Source organism: Lynx canadensis, chromosome B4 (assembly GCF_007474595.2).
Source record: "Lynx canadensis isolate LIC74 chromosome B4, mLynCan4.pri.v2, whole genome shotgun sequence".
NCBI lineage: Eukaryota > Metazoa > Chordata > Mammalia > Carnivora > Felidae > Lynx > Lynx canadensis.
Genome location: NC_044309.1, coordinates 73715565 through 73737295, shown reverse-complemented (window position 1 = coordinate 73737295; position 21731 = coordinate 73715565). Strand labels below are relative to the sequence as shown.

The window sequence follows — 21731 nt, the reverse complement described above, 5'->3', positions numbered from 1 at the left end:
CCTAACCAATAAACTTCTGGAGTTATGGAGCTATGAGGGGTTTTCACCATCATTTTCATAGAAGGACCATGTTTGGTAACCTGTCCTTCTTGGTTTGGTATTAGTTGGTATAAATTAGTCCTGTGGTTTGAAAGTTATACCATAAAGTAGGAAAGACTGGTGGATGAGGGCTCTTGCGTGACCTAGAACAAGTTACTCACCATGCTTAGCTGCAGTTACCTTGTTTGCGTTAAATATTATATATTCAGTCTTCCCAGTTTTATTTTTTATTTAAAAAAATTTTTTTTAACGTTTATTTATTTTTGCGACAGAGAGAGACAGAGCATGAACAGGGGAGGATCAGAGAGAGGGAGACAGAATCTGAAACAGGCTCCAGGCTCTGAGCTGTCAGCACAGAGCCCCACACAGGGCTCAAACTCATAGACTGCGAGATCATGACCTGAGCCGGTCGGCCACTTAACGGACTGAGCCACCAGGCGCCCCCAGTCTTCCCAGTTTTAAAATTCAATGAGTCTTTGAGAATCTCTGGAAAAGACCACAAAAAATTAAAGTTCTTCTGCTTATTCGTAAGGAATCAGGTGTATTTTATGGAAAGTCTCCGAATGATTTTAGACAAATTCCACTTTGAATAGTTTGTCAAGTAGATGCCATAAACACTCAAGTCAACAGATACCGTCCTTGCTTTTTAAGCTAATTATTTAATGGAAAGGGGAGGCACCATTACATACAGACACACGCAAAATCTACAACTACTTTTGTGAAACTACTTCTTTATTTCAATTTTAGGTTTACAAAAAGACAAAGAGGACAGGGAGTGGAGAGGCAGGAATAATGCTTGGTCACTGCCAGCGATCGGAGGAAAAGGCCACAGCCAACAAAAATGGTTGAAGGGCTCTTCTAGGCCATTATTAGTAACAGCAATGACCAACAAGAAGTCCAAGCAGGGACCAAAGGCTTCTGTTAACAAGGTCAGGCTGTTTCAGGAGAGTCAGATGATCTGCCCAGTCCATGTCCACCATGAGGAGTAAGGCCCCCAAGTCAGTTTATTGAGGCCTTGGCTGTGGGTGGGATGGGGCCTGTCTCTTGGAAGATCTGGGCCGCCGACCCCAGGGCACATAGGGGCCACGAGGTAGATGCCGGGGAAACCCCCTATGAACCACAGGGGCCCGCTGCAGGTAGGGTGTGGGGAAAGGGGGCCTGGGTGGCTGGGGATCATCTTCAAAGGAAAATCCTGTCTGGGTAGGTGAGGGGACATCTGAATGGAAATGGTTTGAGGAGAACTGATCGGACTGGAAAGGATGGTCTGAGGCAGAAAAGTGATCTCGGGGACCGAACAGGAATCTGGTCATCACAGGGTGAAAGGGAAAAGGGCGAGGATGTGGGGGCAAGGGCAGGAGGGGAGGCGGGGGCGGGGGCAGATGGGGAAGTGGGAGCAGGGGGCGGTACCCGGCAGGAGGCATGGACGGTTGATCTGGGCTGGCCTGGGGCTGCCGCTCAACTCCCCGGCCGGGTCCGGTCCTCGCGGGGCCATCCCAGATCCAGGGGCCCACCGGGTCCCGCCGGGGCAGATCCACGCCCCAGGCGTCGGCCACGTGGGCCAGCAGCAGCTGGGAGAGGTGGCGGTGCGCGAGCTCGTCCCAGTGCACTCCGTCCCGCTGCAGGTGGCGCCCCGCGTGGCGGAAGTGGAAGTGCAAGTCCAGCACATCGAAGCCGTGTTTCTTCGCTTCCACAGAGCTGTGGAAGTTGGCCGCGATGACTTTGTCTCTCAGGGAGGAATCCTCAGGCCGGTGCTCCGGCGGGAGGAAGCCCGCGGTGATCTTCTTGCCCACGGGCATGGCTGTGTTCCACACCAGGAGGCACGACTCGGGCAGAACCTGGCCCAGGCGCTCGAACAGGCTCTCCAGGTTCTCCAGGTAGCTCTTCCAGGAGTCCGGACCGTACCTGGAGAGGTCCCAGAGGCAGGAGTTCATGATGATCACGTCCGGGGGGCCGTGCTGGCTGGACTGCAGCTCTTGCAGGATGGCCTCGAGGTAGCTGGAGTACACGCGCGTCAGGAAGTAGAAGCGCACCAGGTGGTGGTCGGAGCAGAACTGGCGGACCTCCCGGTACTGGATGCCGTTGTGCATGGGGCCCCGCTGGCCTCCGTCCACCAGCTTGTCCCGTTCAAAGCTCTCCTCCCCCTTGGCCTTGAGCTGGGTGGGAGTGAGCAGGAGGTCCTTCTGCAGCAGGAGCACCAGGTCCTTGTACACGGCCCTTTGGACAGAGTCTCCCAGGATGACCACGAACTTGTTGTGGAGCAGCTGCTGCACGTCGGCGGCCAGCAGGTGGGCCGTGACGGCCATGGTGCGCCGCCTAGGTCTTTCCTCTCCACGCGGGAGGTCTTCAGGTTGCTAGGACAGAAGGAGAGAGTGGCTGGGAGGGACCCACCCTGGGCGGGCCCTCGTGTGGCAAGACTCAGGCAAGGGGATGGAGGGTTGGCCTGGGAAGTCCACTCCCCTCAGCCTGGCAGTGGGAAGAGAGCAAGAAGGGAGCCCGGAGCCATAAGCCCATCGGCCAGGCTTCACCTTAATCTGTGAGCCTCTGCAGCGGCTCTTGGAGGCCCAGGTTCCACCGGGCCAGAAGCGGCCAACCCCACAGGCCCTCGTCCCCTGGCTAGAAGTCAGACAGCCCCTGGGCAGGCAGCTCAGGTGTCTGAGGACTGAAGAGTGCTGAGGTCAACCCTGCAGCTGCTCAGTAATGAGCACGGTGAGCGAGCAACAGCACAGAGCCTGTGGTGATATGTTACATGCCCTGCCTCACTCCAACTATAGCATGTAGATAACACTGAAAGAAAATATGCAAAAGCGTAGTTCGTAATAGAAAAGATCCGGCTATGGATGACTTGCCTTCTCCCCTTTTTTGTAAATAGACTTTATATAATTGTACCTTACTTTTAATAATTTAAAAAGAACTCACGGAAATGCCACAAACAACAGAAAAGTACAGGTGCCAGGTCAGAAAACATATGAAAACAGATTTCCTTAACAAGGAAGCTGCTGGATTTTTGTTTGTGTGTGTGTGTGGTTTTTTTGTTTTTGTTTTTGTTTTGCAAATAGGACTTGTGAAAAAGGCAGTAACATTGGAAGTAATGCACACGTTTCACCTGTAATATTCTTTACTTTCCGTAGGAAGCAGATCAGAATACACCATCCCCAAAGATGCCATTTTGGTGTAAGGATTATTTTGAGCTGAAAGCAACTAAGAATCAACAGACATAGGAAGTGTTCTCAGAACTTCCCTTATTTGCTTAAAAGCAGTGTACAAATTTCCCTTTGGCGCAGGTGATCCTTCCCCCACCAGGGAGAGAAGAGTCAAGGAAGAATACAGGGAGTTGTCAACACCAAGATGAGTTTGCATAAACTTTACTAAAATAGCCCCGATTTTCCATTAGTCCCCCTATATATTTCTGAGTTCTTCCCCACAATTCATCATCCCATGAAGCCCAAGCCCCTTTGCCTTTGTTAAAATAATATGTAAGCCCCCGAATCTGCTTCTTTGAGTTTCATTTCTTTTTGGTGAACTCTTGCGCACATAAATATTAACAAAAATGGTGTGCTTTTCCTCCTTTTAACCTGTCTCTGTTTAATTCACAGGGCCCCAGATACTGAACCTAAGAGGGTAGAAGAAAAGTTTTTCCTCCTCAGCACATTGAATAAAATGTTAAGAGTTGTGAAACTCATCTTCAAAACTTCAGTTTACGTTTATTTTTTTTTAACGTTTATTTATTTTTCAGACAGAGAGAGACACAGCATGAATGGGGGAGGGGCAGAGAGAGAGGGAAACACAGAATCGGAAGCAGGCTCCAGGCTCCGAGCCATCAGCCCAGAGCCCTACGCGGGGCTCGAACCCGCGGACCGCGAGATCGTGACCTGAGCCGAAGTCGGACGCTTAACCGACTGAGCCACCCAGGCGCCCCAGTTTACGTTTATTTTAAAGCTGCCATTTACAACCATGCCCATTAATGATTACAAGGGAGAAACACAGTCCAATATTACCAACACATCTCAGATGGAGAGGAACATGGCATCCACTTCATACACTTACACAGAAGTCAATAAAATCCATTGTGGCTTGATATTTGTAGGCTTTTATGCATTAGGAAGCATTTTAATAGGTGGGGGTGGATGCTTATTATTAAATCACACATTCAGTTTCTAAAAGTCATACTATTTGTGGTTTTAAATGGGTAATGTACAAACATAAAAACATGAAAATGGGTAGAATATAAAAGAGTTGCCCTAAGAGTTGAAAATATTGGCTTATTTGTCCCCAAAGAATCTTCATTTAAATGTTTTTGCTATCAGAAAAAAAAAGCTTAAAAATGAGATGTAGTTCATTGCGGTGCAACAAAATAAAACATAAAGCAAACCCCAAATCCCTTTGGGGCTCAGGGATGTTCCTTGGTTTGCAACGGTTTATTCATCCAGCTCACACTTGTTAAGTACCTACTATGGGCTCCACATGGAGGGTAGAAAAATGAGTAAAACCTGGTCACGCCCTTCAGGAGCCCTTCAGAAATATTCACGGCTAAGTACAATACAAAGAGCGCTAAGTACCATTGAATGAACAGGTGCTGTGGACCTTCAGGGTCTCTGTGAACAAATAGTCCTCCTTTGCCCTAGACCCCAGTCTCTAAAGGGCAAAGTGAAGAGGGAAATCTCCTCCCGGGGCGTCTCAGCTTCTCATGCTGCTCGGCTGTGTGCACCTTCCCTGGGCTGGCTCTCTGGTCCTACTGTGTGCCTAGTCCCGGCTGGCAGATCGGATAACCTGGTGCTGTCTCCAGGAGGGTATTTTGTTTACTGGACCTAATGCATTCCTCCTCTGAGTCTGAAGTGTGCTCTAGACTTGGGACTCACAGATGGGAATCCAATCTACTAGTTAAAAACCGTGGGAAAGAGGGGCACTGAAGTATACTGGTGAAGAACACTTCTCTCGGAGCAACACTACTTGGGTTTGAATCTCAACTATTCTATTGGTTAGCTCTTTGTCCTTGGGCAATGACGTAGCCTTTCACTGCCTTAATGGTCCTCATCTGTGAAATGGGACTTAGCGCTCACTTCATAGACTTGTGAGGACTAAATGTAAAATGGTTAGAACAATGCCTGACAAGTAGCAAGCATAGATAAGAGTTTGTTGTTGTTGTTATTATTATTACTGAGCAAGTTTCAAAGCACCAGGTTAATCATCTATGAAAAGGGTGGGGGGTGCTTACAGAACGTGTGCCGTTTGCCCAGCAGGGTTCTGTGAAGAGCAAATGATATGACCTAAGTGAAAGATTTTGAAGAAAAGCAAAAATCTGTGTTTGTTGAGTGGCTACGGGATGCCAGTAGCTTTACAAATGTAATCCCATTTATGAGATAATTTTTATTAGTTCCGTTTTACAGGGAAGGATATTCCTATGTGATCTGATGGAGCTAAAATTTAAAGCCATGAACGCCAAAGTCGGTCTCTGGTCTCTCGGTAGGAGACATCCTTTACAACAGAATGCCCTGCGGACTGGTGCGAATACAAGATCTTGGCCCATGTCCTGGAGATATTTGAAGACAGGAGAGAAGAGTGCCTTGGTAGGTCTTTATGCAAAGGCAGGCAACTATTTCCTCTGCGAGCCTGGAGAAAGGTGGTTTATGCGTACTCAGGGGCTGGGGGGCTGTGAGTGAGAGTATACATATTTCATCCCATCCCTTGACCTCAACCAAAAGACACGCAAAAATTTAAGTGACCTGGATTTCAGAACAACCAAAACAAAATTCTGCAGACTCCCAGGCCTCTCACAGTGTTTGAGGAATTCTGGCTGCCCTCTGTCCCCACCAGTGAACTTAACCCACCCAAATGCAGCTACAAGGGTTCAGCGTCAACACTGGGCAAAACGTCTCCCTGGGAATTTCTCATCGTCCTTCTGCAAATGGAGCCTGTGAGCAGATCAGACTGTGGAAAAGAAGGGGGGGAGAAAATGACTGGGAAAGAGCACTCCAGTCAGAAGCTAAACTGAAAGGAAATTCATGAAATTCTTGATCAAGAGCGCCACCCCTGTAACAGGAGTAGCAAATCAGACAGCCTTCGGATTCTCGCCCTGGGAAAGAATCATTTAAACTAAGATACCAAGCATTAAAAACAAAACCTAACAAAAACAAAAGTGACTTCTGGGGGGTGGAGGTAGTGAAGGAAGAAAACTTGAGAGTTAAATCTTCTCTGTTCTAAAAAAAAAAAAAAAAAAAAAGCTGGTATGTTCCAATTTCAAAGTTTTTATTTATAAAAAAAATGAAACAAAAAAGGGAGTTGAAAACAGATTTTGGGGCTTTTTAGCCTAGGCTAAAAATGTGCTTCAAATGTGCTCAACTCCCTTATTAGTTTTGGTAGCTGTTTTATAGATAGATTCATTCACTCATTCATTCATTCAGTGAAGGTCACTGAGAACCAGCTATTGTGCTAGATGGAAGGACTCAATATAAAAAGGCGGTCTCTTCTCTCAAGAGGAGCGGAAAGGAAATGGACTCAGAAAGGCAAGTATTGTAGAAGGTGCCAGTGGCTACAGTGGATATACGTAAATGAAGCGCCAAAGCCAGATGGAAGAGTCAGGAGGGGGAGAGGAGGTATTTGGGTGATCCTTGAAAGGTGTGATTCCAATGTCAAATTAAAACTTTTTTTTTTTAAGAGTTTGATGATGATTCCTCAAATCATAAGTTAGTGCCATGCTTTCTTTTTTAAAATTTTTTGAATGTTTATTTATTTTTGAGACAGAGAGGGAGAGAGTGAGAGAGAGAATGAGCGGGGGAGGGGCAGAGAGAGAGGGGACACTGAATCTGAAGCAGGCTCCAGGCTCTGAGCTGTCAGCACAGAGCCTGACGCAGGCTCCAACTCACGAACCGTGAGATCATGACCTGAGCCGAAGTCGGACGCTTAACTGACTGAGCCACCCAGGCGCCCCTAATTCCGTGCTTTCTATTTGGACGTTGACTAACACTCTTACAGAAATATGCATTAATAATGGCTACTACTACAATAAATTACTTTCAAGTATTTTGCTTAGATTTCTGTTTGGGGGTAATTAATTTTTTAATACCTTCATAAGCACCATGACTTATAAATCACTGACTATTGCTTGTATAACTATCATGAGCCAAACACATAACATTTGTTTTTCATTCATCAACGTGTTGTAGAACTTAGGTTCATTTCTTTTCTTATTGATCTTTAGTTACAGGAAGACAGACACAGATATAGGTCAGTTGCTCTAGAGACCCTGCAGAGAAGCCTTAAATCAGAGGTAAACACTAACAATTAGGATGTTGTTTTGATTAGTTATAGGAAGTACTTGCAACTAGTTAAAAAATTTCTTGCAGAAGACTAACCATCTTAATGCAACATTATGTTGGGAATATAAATAGTTCATTTTCTTCTACCTGCATTTTTCGTAATCAAATCAATGTGTGGAACTTTCCAAGATCCCCTTACATCTATTTAAACGGAACAGATAGTACAAATAAGATTATTATTTTTCACGAATTTACCGCTGTGTCTTGGCATTTGCTGAATTTTCTAAGTGGGATTTAAACTTGTCAAAAATTAAATTGCGTGTCACAGTAAGTTTTCTAAGAAGAAAAACAAACAATTCAAACTTCTCTTTGGGAAAGCTTAATGAATGGCCTGAGCATTGCTGATTCTCAAGAGACTGCTCTTTTGATCTGGGGCAAGTCCGTTAACACACACTCTTTTCCATATAACACAAAAAAGGGGAAAATAATGCCCGCCTACTATGTTTAAAAGTGGTTCTGAGAGCAAATTTTATTTATTTATTTATTTATTTATTTATTTATTTATTTATTTATGAAGGAGAGAGAGAGAGCATGAGCAGGGGAGGAGCAGAGAGAGAGAGGGAGACACAGAATTCGAAGCAGGCTCCAGGCTCTAAACTGTCAGCACAGAGCCCGATGCGGGGCTCGAACCCACAAACCGTGAGATCATGACCTGAGCTGAAGCCGACTGAGACACCCAGGTGCCCCTGAGAGCAAAGTTTTAAAAAATACATAAAATACTGTGAAATATTACGGTAAATAATTTACTATGGTAAAGAACGCAAATTCTTTGCAAATATCAGCCCCTAGAAAGTTGGGATTCTAATCCCCCACTCCAGGTAACTTCCCCTCTAAAATAGGCCTCAGCTCTGCAGCCCATTAATTAATTCAGTACAAATTGGAGATCACCTGTGTCTATCTGGGGGCTGTGACAGTTGTCATTCTGCAAAGTGACTCACATCCCCCAACTACTGTCAAGGTTCCTCTACCCCATCCCTATATGGCCCATATTTCTTACTTGGCTATTCAGGGAATGAATCCTTATGCACCACATCTAAAATCTCAAACACAAGTGATGGAAATGGAAAACTGAAACCTAGAATAGTGATCTTCAAAGTGGGCTCCACGTGGAGCGCTGGGTGGCTCAGTCGGTTAAGTGTCCAACTTCAGCTCAGGTCATGATCTCGGGGTCCGTGAGTTTGGGCCCCGCGTTGGGCTCTGTGCTGACAGCTTGGAGCCTGGGGGCTGATTCTGTGTCTCCCTCTCTCTTTGCCTCTCCCCCGCTCACACTCTGTCTCTCAAAAATAAATAAAGGTGAACGGTGAAAGGAAGGAAGGAAGAAGGAAGGAAGGCAACGAAGTGGGCTGCAGGTTTTCCTGGTGGAGGCAGGACTCACCGTGGACATAATCAAGGTGTATCAGCACCATCCCCCTGGGGCCACAATCTTAAATTTGGGATTCTTTTGCTATAAAGTAGCCACAGAAGAATTTCACACACTTTTAGAGTGTAAAAATGGCCAAGTGTAAAAATCCGCCAGGCAGCGTATTTTCCCTGTGGGAACAGTCTAATATAAAATTTTCTTATGGATTTTAGAACGAAATGCAGGTAGCATCCTTGACAAATGAAGGGTGGCTTCATAATACCTGATATGCAGGTGACTTCTATAAAAACGAAACAAACTATGGAGCTTTTATTCAATAGTCCCATAAAAAAAAGAAAAGAAAAAGAAACAACTCCTGTTTTACGAAAGGATCTCCTAGGGTAAAAATATCAAAGCAATCCCTATAAACAAACATACTATTTCAATCATGTACAGTCTATGACAAACTTCCACATTCCGGTCTCCAATCAGTATTTAAACTGTATTCTCTAACTTCCTACCTCTTATTACCCTGAGACCGAAAGATAACGGAAAGACAGGCAGCCGGCCTTCCCTTCCCTGGAGACACTCAAGTCAGGCGTGGACTCTGGCCCCAAGCAGCCGTGTGCGCTTGGGCCGACTGCTTACCGTTCTGAGCCACCGCCTCCTCTGGAGGTAAAGTGAGGTAGATAGCCTACCGATCACCGATCCGCCGTGAAGACGAAACGAGATCACGTCACTGTTTGTCAAGGGCCTAGTACAGCGCCTGGCGCGCACAACAACCCCTCCCCGCTGGGACGGCAGAGAAAACCCGAGCCCGCAGACGGCACCTCGCTCCCGTTCCCCTGCATCAAGCCCTCCAGCCCCCGGTGCCCCCTTCCTCCCGCATAGGCACAGCTGTACCTGCTCAGGTGTAAAGGTAATCCCTCAGCTCTGGCGGCTCAGGAACTTTGCTCCACGCTGTCCCCTGGAGAGGGGGTCATTACGCATTCTACTTTTTCTTCCCTCTCCTGTGGCTGGTTCCTTCCCTTAAGCACTAAACGCATTCTGGTTTCTTGCTTTCAAAAAGAAAGGAAACTTCTTTGACTCCACCTCCAGGACAGTCCTATCTTTTGCTTCCCCTCCAAGGCCACTTTGGAAACGGGTTATTTGCACGGGCTGGGGCTGGGGCCTCACCTCCCACTCACTCCTGTTACTTTCATTTGGCTTCCAACTCCACGAAACCCAAGAAATGTTGGTCAGTAAATCACCAGTGATTTCCCGGCCGCTCCTGTTAAAGGCCACCTCGTGGGCCTTATCACCCAAAGCATTCCCAGCTCCTGGGGTCTTGGGGGCGCCCCAGGTGACTCCCTGAGGAAAACTGCCCCAGGCTGACACTCCAGTATCCCGGCTCACCTCCCCCAAGATCCGGTGTGAGTTTCTCTTTCTCGGGCAACTCCTCTACTGTTGGTCTTTCTCAAGACCTACTAATGGGCTCCTTTCTTCTTTTCTTCAACACTCTTTCCCTGGGTAAATCCCTCCACTCTCACATTTCTGTTTGCCCCAAACTGTTCAGGTTTGCCCCCTGTTTTTCCAGCGCAGTTATTCACAGCACCCTTCCCCCCACCAGAAAAAGTCCCACTTCGGATGGAAACAAATTATCCAAGTCCCCTTATCAATCACCATTTGTATGCAGATGCCTCCTGAATTGCGGCAAAGCCCAGTGGCTCAGAGGGGGGCTCGGAATCAGCTCCCTGGGTTTATATCCGGTTCCACCGCTTACGAGCCTCTGAGACCCAGGGCCGTTTAAGTCATTTTTTTTGCACTCCAGAACCTTCATCAGAAAAACGAGAATAATACCACGAATCTCTTTAGAAGTGAGGGTTAAATGAACGAAGTCACTAGCGTGAGGTCCACCGCGTTTTTAAGTGCTCAATAAATTAAGCCAGCCCAAACTTGTCTCCTGAGTTCCAGACGCATTCAGGTGAGTGGAATGAAGTTCCCAGGGGGTGGGGAAGGGGAGGGGGCAACGAGTAACCTGTGTGGGCCTCTTATCACTTTCAAATTCTCTAGACGCCAATTTATCCTACCATCAAACCATGGCTGAATTCCTAAGATAATTCTCTTGTGACCTTTGGACAATCTTCCTAAAGGTAAATATCAGATCCTTTGTGGGAATGACGGCAGCATATTCTTGCTGTGCATTTTCAGAGAGCTGATGTATCATTGAGGCTTGCCACTTTGGTTGGGGATAACCAGGTGGAAATCACCTCTGCCTCTGAGTATGGCTGTCTCCACTCTTCCTGAAACCTCAAAATCCTTGAATGAGAGCCTGGATGGAGAACCGTTCAACTATTTCCTGGCATTAAAAAATAAGATGGGATTCTTGAGGATATGCTTTAGGGAGAAGGGTGTTGCAATATATTTTGGGAAGCTGAGCACAGCGATCGAGCTCACCTCTGTTTTAGATTTTATGATTACCTCTTGTACTTTCCGTAAATTATTCTTAATTCTTAAGAAAGTGTGTCTTTGGGGCGCCTGGGTGGCTCAGTCGGTTGAGCGTCCAACTTCAGCTCAGGCCATGATCTCATGGTTCGTGAGTTCGAGCCCCACATCTGGCTCACTGCTGTGTGCCCTTCAGATCCTCTGTCCCCCCTCTCTCTCTGCCCCTCCTTCCCTCCCTCCCTCTCTCTCTCCTCAAAAATGAATAAACATAAGAAATAAAGAAAGTGTGTCTTTTTACTTTTGAAGACTTCTAAAATGGCATGGTTTTTAGTTTCCGTGTTCTCACATAAAATGTGATCATCTAGGCTTTTGAATTTTGTATCTTCACTTTCATTTGATATGCTAGCATAAGCCCAACATGTTGTATTTATAAACTTTGTTTTTTAACCCAAGATAGGATCCTTCCTTCTGTGCCGCTCCCCAATGCCTGTGGATGAATTTTAGAGCCTGTGTATACTCTGAGCTTTTTCTCACCTCTTCATGTTTGCTCTGTGGCTCAGCATCAGTGCTCCCTAACCCCCTCCTCTATTGAAATTCTTTTTTTTTTTTTAATTTTTTAATGTTTATTATTATTTATTTTTGAGCGAAAGAGAGAGCACAAGAGGGGGAGGGGCAGAGAGAGAGTGAGGGAGACATAGGATACAAAGCAGGCTCCAGGCTCTGAACTGTCAGCACAGAGCCCTATGTGGGGCTCGAACCCAGGAACCTTGAGGTCATGACCTGAGCTGAAGTCAGAATCTTAAACCACTGAGCCCCCCAGGCACCCCTTCTACTGAAATTCTGTTTCTGTCTTAAGATCCAGTTTCAAATGAAGTTCTGTCTGAAAGCCTCCCTTTTTTCCCCAGACAGGAAAGTCCCTCCTCCTTCTGATAGATGCCCTGACTTAGTCCTTGGTTCTATTTTGTACTATAATTAACTACCCCAGTATATCCTAGTCCTGGAGGGTGGGTCTCACCCCACCGTTCTACCCCTCTGCATAATGGTTAGCATTCATTGAGCAGTTACTGCCTGCCGGGCCCACTCATGAGGTAAGGACTATTATTATCTTCACTCTATGAATAAGGAAACTGAGGCTTGGAGAGGTTATGTAAATCACCCAAGATGGTGCAGCTAGGAAAAGGCATAACTAGTCTGTCATTGCCAATGAATCTTCTGATTGATGAGATAAGCCAAAGATATTGTTTTGTTTCTTTAAGAGGAATTATGGCTCCAAAACCTGAGCTTTTAACCCCAGCTATAAATATTTGTTGAAATTAAGAGGAAAAAATAGTCTTATCTAGAAAAATAATATTTGCATACCGTTTTCCTTTTTATTCTCTGTTGAAAAACAAATCAAAGCAATGTTTTGTACACAGCTTTAAATTTTTCCATGAGGAAACAGCAGGGATGAAGTTAACTCAGTTCAGCTTTCATTCACTGATAGTTAATTCCTCCTCCTAATGGGTCAGTGGAAAACTCAGTGCTGTGCTAAGCTCTGTTTGTACTTAGAAATTCTTTATACTTATGCTGACTACTCCAGATTCTAACCAGTATTTGAATAAAAATTTCCCATGGTTGGAAAGGAAGGGTGATGGGGAGCCAATAAAGACTAAGTTGCTTTCGGGGCGCCTGGGTGGCGCAGTCGGTTAAGCGTCCGACTTCAGCCAGGTCACGATCTCGCGGTCCGTGAGTTCGAGCCCCGCGTCGGGCTCTGGGCTGATGGCTCAGAGCCTGGAGCCTGTTTCCAATTCTGTGTCTCCCTCTCTCTCTGCCCCTCCCCCGTTCATGCTCTGTCTCTCTCTGTCCCAAAAATAAATAAACGTTGAAAAAAAAAAAAAATAAAAAAAAAAAAAAAGACTAAGTTGCTTTCAACAGATGAACAGCTTGGATTCTGAAAGTTCTGTCTCCAGGAATGGCCACAAGAGCCATTTTAAGCAGTGATGTGAACGTTAGGCTGAGTCAGCAGGCTGGGGTTTCCCACCTCTGAGCTCACTTCATCTCCTGTGTTTTCAGCATTCAGATGGGAGAAGTGGCCTCCAGTTCTCCTCTAAGGAGATCACAGGAAAGAGCTTTTAATTTTTTTTTTTTTTTTGTCCTTTGAGAGAGAGATAGAGACCAAGTGAAGAAGGGGCAGAGAGAGAGAGAGAGAGAGAGAGGGAGGGAGAGAATCCCAAGCAGGCTCCCAATGCAGCGTTTGATCTTACAAACCATGAGATCATGACCTGAGCTGAAAGCAAGAGTTAGATGGTTAACCGACTGAGCCACCCCAGGGCCCTATAAAGAGCTTTTAAGTTGGATATTCTTTTATTATTGCTGTTATGATTAACAATGTGGTGTCTGATTACTAAGTGCAATAGTGTTTCTATGGGAAAAAAAGGTGTTGAATTAAATGGGATTCTAAGAGTCAGTCTCTCGTCCGCCTTGCTCCCTAGCTACACTATGCTATAGACGGATCTGGAAGACCTGCGTTCCCACCGCTCTGTGTGTTGGCAGCAGTGGGACCAAGGACTTTGCCAGTTTTAAGCTGCAGGGCTTGGAACCAGAAGAGAGACAAGGTCCAAGAGGAGAGAAGCTCGCCTGGAGAATGGAACGGGCAAACTCACTCTGACACTGGCTTTTTTCAAGTCCTGTTTTCCTCCCTTCAGCTCCGAGTTTGGACCCGTGAGCTTCCCTTCCTGCTGCCAGGTTCAGCCGGGCTTTTGGCTTCTCTATCCCTCAGTGACAAAATCATGTCAACGGCTCTGCACTCACCAGGGTTAACTGTGGAAATCAGATGCAATGCTCTGTAAACTTTGCACATGTTCGTTGTTGTTATTCTCAAGCCACGTCTGCATGTTCAAGGGTTGGGATGTTGCTCGTTAAGAGAGCTTTCCAGTCAAATGAAGGACTTAATTTATTACTGAGAAATGCTAATTTCACTTGTTATTCAGTAACATTTGGTGTCCACTCCACCAGTATACTGTTTTACCTGGTTGTCTGTGACATTGGTATTTTATTTTTCTCCATTTTACACATTCAAAAATTAAGTTTGGAAGATGAAGTCGTCTGCCCAAGGTCGTCTATTTTATGAAAAGCAGAGCTGGGAGTCAAAACTGATGCCAAGCCTTTGTGGTCAACCACAACATACAAGATTGCACAGACAGCCGATGCTTCACATCCTTTCTCCTGTTCACAACTGGCTGTCTCTTTTTACTCTACGTTTTTTAGAGATAGGGTAGTGTATCGATCATAAATCTTTCTTATTACAAAATAACAGTTGTCTCTTCAGGGCTGTCCAGTTAAGTGGGGGTAGGGTGAAGGGGGTTAGGACGGTGATTCCTCTCTACAGTAAGTGCCCAAGAAATGAGGATCCTAATTAATGCTTAAAATAAAATGGGAAAACTGAAAAGTACTTACTCATTACAGTAACTGGTGATTTGAAAATGTACCTCTCAGTTGATCCGAGATCTCTTCCCTAGACGGGCTCCTTTCTCGGCTGTAGATCAGAAGGCCAGGCCTGGGCTGGAAGGCAGATAAGTTCACCCCTGGGTGCTTCTATGCTTATGAGCCAGCGGCTGGGGAGAAGATGCCATTTCCGGTGGTATCTGAGGCCAATGACACGAGTCAGCATTTACTTTTTTGTATTAGGAACCGGAAGACTAATGACCAAAGCTTCAAGGCAACAAATGTGAAAACGCGAAGTCAGTCCAACATACAGCATCTTCCCGGAATTTGGCTCTGAGCTGGTTTTTATTTCACTTTTCTCAGTAATCTGGGTGTAGCTTGTATTTACTGACTCTTAAACTTTGTTTTGTTTTCACAACTCAGACCCTCGGTTCTTCCTGCCTTGTAGCTTGTGCCCCGCCGAAAAGGCAGAGTGGGGAAGGACAGACAGAGGGGAGAGGAAGGGGAAGTGAGAAAAGAGAACAGGAGGAGATGATAAGAAGCAGACGGTTCCCTCTTCAAATGAATTTGTGATGCACATTCGTGTGCTGCATTAGTTGACATAACGCCTCCAAATCCTCTCCTTTCACCCTCCTGCCGCCCTGTGTGTGGAAGAGCCCATCCCAGAACTATGGAGAACTACAGGCCTCCAGTAAGCTCAGACAGTGGCCGACCCACAAGGACCTGCCGATTTCTCCTCTGCTGTTCCGCCGGGAAACCGGCAGGGACCTGGAGAGCGGTCTTTAGATTGGTTAGATACACGTAGTGCTTTGTTGTCTGTGATCTGAAGGCCGAGGAATATTCCCTTCCCTACAGGTACCAAGATGAAAGAGAAGGAGGAAACGAATCGGAAAAGAAGAAGAAGAAGGACACGAAGCTCTAAAAAAGTTTTTCCCCAAACCGGGAACCCTTTATCAGCGTATTAAGCACTTTAGGATAGAGCGTTTCTCCATGGCATAAAATAACTAATGAACAAGAGTAATGGGCTCCAGAACAGTCCAGAAATATGTGCCCTGTGCACTTAGTTTGTGTTAGTTTTTTAAATACTATGCTAGTTAGAGGCGCCTAGGTGGCTCAGTCAGGCGTCCGACTCTTGATTTTGGCTCAGGTCATGCTCTCACGGTTCATGAGTTCGAGTTCCATGTCTGCACGGTCAGTGCAGAGCCTGCTTGGGCTTCTCTCTCTCTCTCTCTCTCTCTCTCTCTCTCTCTCTCTCTCTCCCCCTCCCTTTCTTTCTGCCCCTCCCCTGCTCGCTCTCGTGTGCTCTCTTTCTCAAATAAGTAAACTTAAAACAATTAAAAATCAATACCGTTCTATTTAGGTAAATTGGCCTATAAAACAACCTAGCAGCCTTTTCTTGAGAAATGCCATTTTCCTTCACTTCATTGACGACCCAAAGCGTGGCTCAAAAACTTCATCCATTACGCATTGTTTTTATTCTCTTATCAGTAGCCATAAAGCAAGTTATCTTGCATTTTTTCCATGACTTTTACTACAATCGTTATTGTGTCTCAAGGCAAGGCTGCAACTAGATATTTACAATTCAGGCTAGTATGTCCTATAACTGAAAGTTTGCCATTGTTTATTTCTATAAATGAGTTTTCAACCGCTCCGGTTCTCTGAAGTCCAGCTAGTCTGTGTACCGTGAGGGTGAAAAGCCCTTGTGAGGTCTCAAGGGAGGATGACCCAAACTGGCCTAATTCCAAGACTAGAGCCGGCACCGTGCAAATGATAATCTCGTTTTACTCTTTGAATTTAACATAACACTGTTTGAGACCACACAACAGCTTTTCTACAGATTTTCCCACTTCCAAGAATTTATCTATGGAGACAGTTACTGTTGCTATTCTGGCCCCATTCTGTGTTCCGTAGCTCAGTGAGCTGGCTTGCGTTCTTCTCCACCACACTTTTCCTAAACAGCCGTGATCACTTACACGTGTATAAGGTTTTACACTTGGAATCTCACAACAGACCCCGCTAGTAAAGCAAGGCAAACTTTAATTATGATGGTCACCTTGCAGATGGTGAAGCCGAGACCCGGAGAGAGCTTGAATGACTGTCACCTTGACGGGGTGCTCAGAGCCTGGGGGCACGATGATGACAGTGTGTCCTCTTCGCTGCCCTCTCAGCGGGAGGCCAGAAAGGGCACCCTGCTGTTATTATTTGGCCTATTTTTGGATGGTATTTAATGGCACAGAACTTGAAAAGGTACAAGTGGTATGAGCAAGAAGTCCCTCCCCCTTTCTGATTTCCTAATCCCTCATTCTTCCTTCCAGAAGCAATATGGTCACTGGCTTATCTATTCTACCAGAAATATTCTATACAGATAACCTATATCTCTCGGAAGTATTTTATTCTCTCTTCCTTCCTTCTTTCTTGAAGAGTCAACTTCCCTTTTTACTTAAGGCAGACGTCTGGAACGAATACGAAACCCATTCGGAGCAGATGCTAAACTGCAGAAAGACTTTGGTAAACCGATCACCCAGATTGTTCCAAACATCCAGATGTTTGAAATGGTACAGAAAACTTGTGACTCACAACAGCTTCTAAAGGAGTTAGGCGAAGCCCTCCCTGTGGTGTCGCACTATAATTGACTTGGGCCCTCGTGCCCTGCCTGGGGACCACTTAAACCTTGATACGGATTTGGAATACGGCAACTGCATGTGTATTGACAGTGTGAATTGAAACCAGAGCTACGATACTGTGAATGAAGTGACTCTGAGGCCCACACAGACTTGAGTTGGAAAACTAATTCTATCATTTATGGCTGCATGACATCGGTAGTCACTGAACTCCTTGTGGCTTGATCTTCTCATCTACAAAATAGCGACAATACTAACTGCTACATAGGGGCACCAGCGTGGCTCAGTCGGTTGAGGGCCGACTTCGGCACAGGTCATGATCTCGCGGTTTGTGAGTTCAAGCCCCGCGTCAGGCTCTGTGCTGACAGCTCAGAGCTCAGAGCCCGGAGCCCGCTTCGGATTCTGTGCCTGCCTCTCTCTTTCTGCCCCTCCCCCACTCATGCTGTCTCTCTCTCTCTCTCTCTCCCCAAAATAAAACATTAAAAAAAACATTAACACATGAAATGTCTTTCTCTCTCTACCCAAAATAAAACATTAAAAAACATTAACACACTAAAAAAATGTTAATAACCACTATATAGATGTGATGGTTAAATGAGAAAATACACCCAGAGCACCAAGGATATAGTAGTGTATAATAAAATATGTCCACATCATTAACCGTAGCCCATGGTTAATTTTGTAGACTTTGTAAATTTTGTAAATTTTTCTTCCCCAACAAGGGGGAAAGTTGGTTAAGAGATTTTTAATTTTCTTTTAAGATGGGAGCAGTGATAGTATGTTTGTATGCTTATAGAAATAAGTCAGTAAATGGGGAAAACTAGATGATGCAGGAGGAATACCGTGGTAGACCCCGTTCTCGGTGCTAGAGATACAGCTGTGAATAATGCATTAAAAAAAATAATAAAAGCCTTGCCCCTATAGAGTTGACATTTGGGATGGGGGGAGGCAGACAACTAAAAAACATAAGTAAAATAATATGTTAGGTAGAATAGGAACGTGATTGTTGGATGGGGAAGATTCAGGGGCTGTGGGTTGGAATTTTAAACAGGGTAGTGACAGGGTTCCAGATACATCACCTCAGAATGGTACTCCCTCATACTGAATAGTGTAAGCTGAAGGAATTTGTGAAATGGCAGGTGCTGGAAGGACTCTATGACCCCCCCAGCCGCTGAAGCAGGTTATAAAGCCTGCTTGGGAGAGGTGCCCTCCCCTTACCTGGAAGAAAGTAACATCCTTATCTCTGAAGACAACAGGACTCAGCAAGGAATCCAAACAAACAGCTGTGGGTAAGTTCCCCCAGTTCACCACCCTTAGCTGGTACCCTTTGTCCTACCGGTCTTCATCGAACCCAGAGTAAAAAAACACTCCAGCTTAACCTTGTTTGGGGGCGTCATTTGTTTATGAAGGCTAATTTGTGTGCTCTTCTCTTGTCAATCTGCCTTTTGTTACAGAGACCCAGCTGAGCACCTGGAAAGGGCAGAAGGGACCAGCAGTGGTCTGGAGAAGGCCTCCTAGAGAAGATGAGATTTGAGCAAAGTCTGGAGGGAGGTGATGGAAACCCCACGTAGAAATCTGGGGGAAGGCAGCTCCAAGCAGAGAGAACAATAAAGAGGTGAGTGTGACTAGCTTAGAGTGAACAAGTGAGTCAGACACAAGAGATCGAGTCAGAGAAGAAAGGGAGGTAGATGGTGGGCCATGGAAAGGAGTTGGGTGTTTACTCTGGGAGCCGTCACGAAGGGTTTGAGCAGAAAATGTCCTCCACCTTATTATGGGTTGTGTGGAGCAGGAGTGGAAGCAGAGAGACCAATTCAGAGGTCATCAAATAATCCAGGAGGTGAGGCTTGAACCAGAGTGACATCAGCTGAGCAGTGAGAAGTGGTCAGACTCCAGATCTATTTCGAAGGTGGAGATGCTAAGATTTGCTGTGGAGAGAAGATGGGGTGTGAGAAAAAAGGACAGAAGGCAAGTCTAGCCCTGTGGTTTTTGGCCTGAGCAACAGGAAAGACGAGTTGCTGTTTACTGAAACGGAGAAAATTTAGGAGAAACAGGTTTGGGGGTGGAGGTCCAGTGTTCGATTTGGGGCTTGTTCGGCATTCCTTATACACATCTAAATTGAGATGTTGAATGGGGATGTGAATATACTGGTCTGGAGTTGAGGGGAGAGGGCCAGGCCGGAGATATATCAGTTTGGCCTGGATGCTGTCACCAGTGTCAAAGGTGAAGATAGGGAAGAAAAGAGGTCTGAGAATTGAACCCTGGGGCACTTTAGGTGTAGACGGTCAGGAAGCTGAGGAGGAACTCACACAGGACACAGAGAAGGAAGAGTCAGTGAAATGGGAAGAAAACTAGGAGAGTATGAGGTTCTGGAAGCCAAGGGGAAAACGTATTTCAAGGGAGGACTCAAGAGAGAGTGTCTGTGTCAGAGACAGCCAATAAGTCAAGCGGGACAGTTGACAGTTGGCTATAGCGTATGGACAGTGTAGGACATTGGTGACTTGACTGAGTAGTATGGACAAAGGTTGATTGGAGTGGGTAAGAAAGAATAAGAGAAGAATCGGAGACAGTACCACCCTGGAGGAGTTTTACTGTAAATAAAGGGAAGCAAAGAATGAGAAGTCAGCGGGAGAGTGTGGGAGCCCAGGGCAGGTTGCCCCCAAATATGCCACAATGGCATGATGTGTTTTTAAATTAAGATTATTTAAGACACAGCCAGTGTAACAAAAACAGTCTGACCCTCCTCCGTCTCTACAAAGCAGGTCGTAAATCTCCCATGTGAAAGGTACGCTCCCTACACCAGGAGGAAGAGAGACATCCTTATCATGAGAGACAGGGAACTCAAGGTTGAAGAAGCCTACACAAACAAACCTTGTTACTTTTGCTAATTTACTACCTCGGCCCAATTCTGTTTAGATTCCTTACTAACTGACAATTCCCAAACAGAAGTTTTCTTTGTCCTGTCCATTCTTCGTAAATTTATGTTTCTTTGTCTAGGAAGTATAAAGCTGCCTGTCTCGGTAACTTCTTAGGTCCCATATCTATGACACCTCTGTACATAGGAACTAATTCCCCCAGACCCCGTTAATCTGTCTCATGTTCATTTAACATTCTTATACCACCCAGGAGAATCTTAACGGGTAGAGTAAAATTTTTCTTCCCCAAGAAGGGGGAAGGATGGTTAAGAGATTTTTAACTTTCTTTTTGAGATGTGAACAGTAATAGTATGTGTATATCCTTATAGAAATAAGTCAGTAAATGGGGAAAACTAGGTGATGCAGGAGGAATACTGGAGCAATGTTGGTGAAAGGGTTGGGATCTAGTGCCTAAGTGGACGGGTTGGCCTTGGATAGGAGCACACATTAGATATCAGGCTGAGTACAGGAGCGTGATGCCGGAGTACGGGTAGGTGTGGGGGCGCCAGCTTGGGAAATTTACCTGACTGCTATTTTCTCAGTGAAATAGGCAGCAAAGTCTAGGTCACCAGCTGAGCGTGAACCCGAGGCAGGTGCTATGAGAGGTTTGCGCATCGAGGAGAAGATACGAAATCATCATCTGGGAGATGACGGAGGCTGTAATTACCGCACAGAATGGAGGCTCACTTGGGGCTGCGAGCCTCTATTTGAACCGAGAGTGCTCAGCATGGATGCTTGGTTTTCTCTAGTCTGTTTTAGCCCCATGGGCTGCAGGTAGCAGAGGAGACAAAAATTGTATTTAGTCGGGAATGAGGTTTTGCCTTTTGGTTTCTATTAATGTATGTTAATCGGCCATTACAGGTTTATAATGTATTTTAAACTATGATTTATTTAGAAGCAAACCCATGAAAGCCAAGTATTTTAGACAGTGAAAAATACTATGAATATCAGGACAGAAATAATGTTCTTTTAATATTAACAGCTCTTTCACAGTTCCGGCCATAGATTAATTTAAACTGATCTTTTGGGGCGCCTGGGTCACTCAGTGGGTTAAGGGACTGACTCTTGATTTCAGCTCAGGTCATAATCTCGTGGTTTGTGAGTTCGAGCCTGCATCTGGCTCTGTGCTGATGGTGTGGAGCCTGCTTGGGATTCCCTCTCTACCCCTCCCCCACTCATGCTGTCTCTCTCTCAAAAAATATATAAACATTAAAAACAATTTTTAAAAGTAAACTAATCTTGGGGCGCCTGGGTGGCTCAGTTGGTTAAGCGTCCGACTTCAGCTCAGGTCACGATCTCGCGGTCCGTGAGTTCGAGCCCCGCGTCGGGCTCTGGGCTGATGGCTCAGAGCCTGGAGCCTGCTTCCGATTCTGTGTCTCCCTCTCTCTCTGCCCCTCCCCCGTTCATGCTCTGTCTCTCTCTGTCTCAAAAATATATAAACATTAAAAAAAATTTTTTTTAAGTAAACTAATCTTTCTATGAGCTGATATCATTTTATTCACATTTTCTATTTCCAGGAACACTGTAGTTTTTCTTATCTTCTTGGAATGGAGTGCTTCAAGCAGGCCCGAAATCAACCCACTGAATATGTACTTATAAATACACGTATTTCAACAAACTGCTGTGTGTTTATGCTCAAATCTATGAGTGGCTACCTTAA

The 21731-nt window shown here is 45.6% G+C and overlaps 1 protein-coding gene and 1 long non-coding RNA gene across 4 annotated transcripts; one reads left to right on the top strand and one right to left on the bottom strand.

Annotated features, from left to right (window-relative positions):
• Positions 1-447: 447 nt before the first annotated feature.
• Positions 448-14880, bottom strand: PCED1B (PC-esterase domain containing 1B). Of its 3 annotated transcripts, none has more exons than XR_003970340.1 (3): positions 14551-14880; positions 9595-9749; positions 448-525 (listed from the first exon to the last, which is right to left on the bottom strand). XR_003970340.1 is itself a non-coding variant. In XM_030322421.1 (3 exons), exon 3 carries the CDS (start codon positions 2340-2342, stop codon positions 1044-1046), a length of 1299 nt encoding a protein of 432 aa, XP_030178281.1. In that variant the 5' UTR covers positions 2343-2390; positions 9595-9749; positions 14551-14880; the 3' UTR covers positions 751-1043. The 3 variants fall into 3 exon arrangements, 2 of the variants coding, with proteins under 2 accessions (XP_030178281.1, XP_032449847.1); XM_030322421.1 differs by lacking the exon at positions 448-525 and adding an exon at positions 751-2390; XM_032593956.1 differs by lacking the exons at positions 448-525; positions 9595-9749 and adding an exon at positions 751-2390.
• Positions 9745-14544, top strand: LOC115518868. The gene is made up of 3 exons (XR_003970341.2): positions 9745-10654; positions 10744-10823; positions 13587-14544. It is a non-coding gene; the product is annotated as an uncharacterized LOC115518868 (long non-coding RNA).
• Positions 14881-21731: the final 6851 nt, after the last annotated feature.